Source organism: Octopus sinensis, linkage group LG21, assembly GCF_006345805.1.
Source record: "Octopus sinensis linkage group LG21, ASM634580v1, whole genome shotgun sequence".
Lineage (NCBI taxonomy): Eukaryota > Metazoa > Mollusca > Cephalopoda > Octopoda > Octopodidae > Octopus > Octopus sinensis.
In genome coordinates this window covers 5,374,613-5,380,632 of record NC_043017.1, presented here as the reverse complement: position 1 = coordinate 5,380,632, position 6,020 = coordinate 5,374,613, and the positions used below count along the sequence as shown (strand labels likewise).

The following is a 6,020-nucleotide window of genomic DNA, read 5'->3' as shown; positions in this document are numbered from 1 at the left end:
GGATAGGGCAATTTAATGGTAACTGGTAGTTGGATACCAACCACCACCTCCCTCCAGCTTAACATTACAAAAAAAAAAAATAATAAATAAATAAAAAGACAGCCCAGCTGTAGCAATAAGAAAGCATAAACTCTTAATCTCAAGAGTAGCACAGTTTACTTTCTAATATATATTTTTTTTATTAACCTTGAAATAATCCGAGTTTAGAGGATAGATAAATCTTTATTTTCCATTTTTTTTTATATTCTTTCAACTTCAGTTGACATTTGGAGTAGAATCTCTTGTTGGGAGTACATAGGAGAATTGGGGCAAGGGGGATATAATAAATAATAATAATAATAACGATATTCTTTTTATCAACATCCAAATTATTGTGTTTATCATTGAAATTGAAACTGTTGTCATGTGTCCATAAAATCTGTATACATTGATTATTTTTCTTCTTCTTTTCCAACTAAAATAAGGGGATTTCATTCCATGACCACCACCCACCACCAACATTCATGACTAACTCCAGTCCCACACCTCAAAAAAAAAAAAAAAATCATTTATATTTAGAAATTATATTTATACGTATGTATTTTCTCTCCTTTAAATTATCGAGAAATAAAATCCTCTTTGAAGAAATTTCCTATTTAGGGATCACATTTGAAATGTTAGAGGCTCAAGGCCCTTATATAGAGGATGGGGAGTTGCAGTGTTCATGCCTTTCCCAAGGTAATCAGCAACATAATTCAAGCGAGATAATTTTTTCTGTCTTGTTCACAACTTTAATCACAACTGTTAATAATGTAACAGAAGTGAATTAACTCCAACTGGGATAGGAAGCCAGCTTGTTAACTCACCTCCCTGACAATGTTTTTTTATTTAGGCTCTTGGCTTTATCTACACTGCCTGCCACATTTACTGAGGATATCAGTTCCTCTTGACTGGGTGGCACAGAGACCATATACATCATAGGGGAGGGACAAGGAAGAGTTTTGATGTTCATGCCTTTCCCAAGGGTATTAGCAACATGAAATGGTTTTAATACATGGGTTGGGATTGAAACTGTATCACTGGTTTAGCTTTTAGCTTGGTGCAAGCTTTCACTTTGTTCTACTATATTCATCACAGTGACCGTGTTAAGGTGTGATAAAGAGACGCAGAGGTTACGGGGCTGGGGTATGGAGAGGTAACAGGTGAGGGGAAATTACCTGGGTTCATATTCAGAGGAAGATGAAGAAAATTGGAATTATCAGGAAGATTATTTTAAATTGAATTTTTTTGAGTTTTTTTTCTTTTTTTTTTGGTTTTGTAATTATATTATCAACATTTCTTTCTTTCTTTTGATAATTTATATTGAATGGAGAAAGAAAAAAAAATGAAAAAAATGTTTGTGTGTCGCCATGGTTGCAGAACCACGGCATTCTGACGGGTTTCATAATAAAACTCCTCATTGTGTTTAATAACCCTCTCGTGGAAAAAAAAACAAAAAAACAAAAAAACAACACATATATGCATACCAGGTTAACAAGCGTACATAATTTTCCATTGTGTTGTGTGTACGTACACACGCACACACATTTATATATACACACACACATACATACATGTATGGATGTATACAAATGCACTTACATATACATACACACAAAATTCTGCTAATAATAATAATAATAATAATAATAATAATAATAATAATCTGTAATCCCATTTGTTTCCTTTGTTTGTTTTTGTTTGTTATTGTTGGTTTTATTTGTTTGTATTTTTTAATTTTTTAAATTTTTATTTTAAGTTTAGCAAGCACTGCTTCTGTACTCCTTAAAATCTGGGACTTTGGACTGAGGCTGTGAAGTGAGGCCATTTCGAAGAGGGTTGGTGTGACATCGCTCCTTTAACTGATTCAGAGCACACATCAGTTTATTATTGGTCGTATCCAGTGTCTGGATCTGCCGCTCTTGGGCCTCAATTACCATTTGTTTCTCACAAGCAAGACGTTCAATTTCCCTGTGTTCTCTGCGAAGTTCATCCTCAAAGCCTATCAAGCTGCAAAAAATGGAAAAAAAGAAATAATAAAATAGACAAAAACATTTTTAAAAAACTGAAAAAAAAAGAAATTAATAAAATAGACAAAAACATTTTTAAAAAACTGAAAAAAAAAAGAAATTAATAAAATAGACAAAAACATTTTTAAAAAACTAAAAAAAAAAAATTTCAAAAACTAGTGGGATTGAACCTAGAACCACGTGGTTGGGAAGCAAGCTTCTTACCACACAGCCACTCTTGCAACTGTGTTTCTTAGATTTAGAAAACAATGGCTTCAAATTTTGGCACAAGGCCAGCAATTTTAATGACTGGTCAGTCGATCACATCAACTCCAGTAGTTAACTGCTATCTTATTTTATCAACCTTGCCCCAAAAGGCCGAAAAGCAAAATGAACCCCTATGGGATTTGAACTCGTGATGTACAGAGCTGGAAGAGACTTTAAGCATTTAATCTCATACACAAACAATACTGCCATTCTGCTAATCCATTCACTACTTTAAGATTTATAGAAATAAGATTTTTAAATTTTGGTGCCAGGCCAGCAATTTCAGTTGAGTGCATCAACCCCAGTACTTGGCTGGTTCTTTATTTTATTGACCCCTGAATAGTTGAATGGCTGAGTTAACCTTGGTGGGATTTGAACTCAAAATGTAAAGAGCTGAAAGAAATAAAGTTCAGCACTTTATTCTGCTGAACTGATGTTCCTGATTTGGTGTTTTACACCAGAAAAGTGGATTAAGATTTAGAAAAATAATACCATTAGTCTCCTTTACTCTTTTACTTGTTTCAGTCATTTGACTGTGGCCATGCTGGAGCACTGCCTTTAGTCAAGCAAATTGACCCCAGGACTTATTCTTTGTAAGCCTAGTACTTATTCTATCGGTCTCTTTTGCCGAACCGCTAAGTGACGGGGACGTAAACGCACCAGCATCAGTTGTCAAGCAATGTTGGGGGGGGGGACAAACACAGACACACAAACCCACACATATACATATATACGACGGGCTTCTTTCAGTTTCCGTCTACCAAATCCACTCACAAGGCTTTGGTTGGCCCGAGGCTATAGTAGAAGACACTTCCCCAAGGTGTCACGCAGTGGGACTGAACCCGGAACCATGTGGTTCGTAAGCAAGCTACTTACCACACAGCCACTCCTACGCCTATTAACAAAAAGTGTTTCTAACTTCCTTTCAAAGTCTTAACCTTTTTGTTACCAATTTCTGAGTTCAAATTCCATCTTTTCGGGGTTGATAAAATAAGTACCCGTTGAACTCTGGGGGTCAATGTATACGACTTACCCAATCCCCTGAAATAAATGGCTTGGTGCCAAAATCTGAAATCAGTATTTTCATTCCTGTTAAGCAGGCGAGCTGGCAGAATCATTAGCATACCAGACAAAATGTTTTCTGAGATTTTCTCTGTTATTTTTAAAATTAATTGAAAGAAACAAAGAATTTAGTAAAATAACTTAGTTATCATTAAGCTAGTGTGAGGAACATAAATTGTGACTAAGGTTTGGTGGAAGATTTTGGTTAAAAACTTATGAAAACAAGACATTTGTACTACAGAGCCAGAGGTGGTTTCAGCCAGGTTGGTATCAAAAGGGTTAAGAATCGTTTCTCTGTTATATTTTTTAACCCTTTTGTTACCATATTTCTGTTGAGATGCTCTGTGTTATATTTAAAGTTAGTTGAAAGAAACAAAGAATTTAGTAAAATAACTTAGTTATGTTCCTAACACTAGCTGAATGATAATTGTGACTAAAGTTTAGTGGAAGATTTTAATTCAGAACTTTTGAAAGCAAGACATTTGTATTTAGAGCCAGAGCCAGATTCAGCTGGGTTGATATCGAAAGGATTTAAATATGAGATTTTCTAAAAGATAAAAACCATCTACTCCTTTTTCTTTTCTTTGGCCCCATCATGTACTGTTCTGATAATATACTGGATGGCTACCGTTTTAACCTAAAATTCAACTGAATAGTCTAATATTCTGACCTAAAAATTAAAATATATAAACTGAACAAAAAACAGCTAAAATCGATCAAGCTCGAATTCTGACAGTTTCTCCAGATTTTTCTTTTGGCATCAAAGGCTTCCCCCCACTTTTTTTAACGTTTAAACTTCCTCTGCAGTATAGGGAGTGGGGGTACTTAGGATAGTTGTTTCTGTGGAGTTTTATTCAGGTTTTGAAAACCTGCAAGCGTTTAAAGGAATTTAGTAAAATGGGTTATTAGAAATGTTTTTTAGAGCATCGGTTGTCAAGTGGTGGTGCTAGGAGACAAACACAGATGCAGAGACACACATATATATAAATATATTTATATATGTATGTATGCGTGTGTGTATGTGTGTGTGCGTGTATGCGTGTATGTGTATATGTGCGTGTATGTATGTGTGCGTGTATGCGTGTATGTATGTGTGCGTGTATGTGTGCGTGTGTGCGTGTGCATGTGTGTGTATGTATGTGTGCGTGTATGTGTGCGTGTATGTATGCATGTGTGTGCATGTATGTGTGTGCATGTGTGCATGTATGTATGCATGTGTATGTGTGCATGTATGTGTGTGTGTGTGCATGTGTGCGTGCATGTGTGCGTGCATGTATGTGTGCATGTATGTGTGCATGTATGTATGCATGTGTGTGCATGTATGTATGTGTGCGTGTGTGTGTATGTGTGCATGTGTGCATGTATGTGTGCGTGTATGTGTGAGTGTATGTGTGCATGTATGTGTGCGTGTATGTGTGTGTGTGAGTGTGTGTATGTGTGCGTGTATGTGTGTGTGTGTGCGTGCGTGTATGTGTGCGTGTGTGTGTGCGTGTATGTGTGCGTGTGTATGTATGTGTGTGCGTGTATGTGTGCGTGTATGTGTGCATGTATGTGTGCGTGTATGTGTGCGTGTATGTATGTGTGTGTGCGTGTATGTGTGCGTGTATGTGCGTGTAAGTGTGTGTACGTGTGCATGTATGTGTGTTATGTGTGCATGTATGTATGTGTGCGTGTATGTGAATGTGTGTGTGCATGTGTGCGTGTATGTGTATGTGTGTGTGCATGTGTGCGTGTATATGTGCGTGTATGCGTGTGTATGTGTGCGTGTATGTATGCGTGTATGTGTGTATGTATGTGTGCGTGTATGTGTGTGTGCGTGTATGTGTGCATGTGTGTGTGTATGAATGTATGTGTGCGTGTATGTGTGTGTGCGTGTATGTGTGTATGCGTGTGTGTATGTGTGCATGCATGTATGTATGTGTGCGTGTATGTATGTATGCGTTTATGTGTGAGTGTATGTGTATGTGTGCGTGTATGTGTGCATGTATGCGTGTATGTATGTGCGTGTATGTGTGTATGTGTGCATGCATGTATGTATGTGTGCATGTGTGCGTGTATGTATGTGTGCGTGTATGTATGTGCGTGTATGTGTGCGTGTATGTATGTATGTGTGCGTGTATGTGTGTGTATGTGTGCGTGTATGTGTGCGTGTATGTATGTATGTGTGCGTGTATGTGTGAGTGTATGTGTGCGTGTATGTATGTGCGTGTATGTGTGCATGTGCGTGTATGTGTGCGTGTATGTGTGCGTGTATGTGTGCGTGTATGTGTGCGTGTATGTGTGTGTGCGTGTGTGTGTGCGTATGTGTGAGTGCGTGTATGTGTGTGTGTATGTATGTGTGCGTGTATGTATGTATGTGCGTGTATGTGTGCGTGTATGTATGTATGTATGTGCGTGTATGTATGTGTGTGTGTGTGTATGTGTGCGTGTATGTGTGCGTGTATGTATGTATGTGTGCGTGTATGTGTGCGTGTATGTGTGTGTGCATGTGTGCTTGTATGTGTGCATGTGTGCGTGTATGTATGTGTGCGTGTATGTATGTGCGTGTATGTGTGCGTGTATGTATGTATGTGTGCGTGTATGTGTGTGTATGTGTGCGTGTATGTGTGCGTGTATGTATGTATGTGTGCGTGTATGTGTGAGTGTATGTGTGCGTGTATGTAT

The 6,020-nt window shown here is 37.6% G+C and overlaps 1 protein-coding gene across 11 annotated transcripts in view; it reads right to left on the bottom strand.

Annotated features, from left to right (window-relative positions):
- Positions 1-350: 350 nt before the first annotated feature.
- The window catches only part of LOC115222966 (ras GTPase-activating protein nGAP), a 479,655-nt gene continuing 473,985 nt past the window's right edge, over positions 351-6,020 (bottom strand). For 9 of the 11 annotated variants that reach the window (XM_029793377.2, XM_029793375.2, XM_029793376.2 and 6 more), the window contains one exon: positions 351-2,028. In XM_029793377.2, coding sequence (XP_029649237.1) covers positions 1,779-2,028 — 250 coding nt within the window. In that variant the 3' untranslated portion in view covers positions 351-1,778. The remainder of the gene's footprint in view (positions 2,029-6,020) is intronic. The other 2 variants (XR_005003304.1, XM_029793379.2) reach the window with 1 other exon arrangement.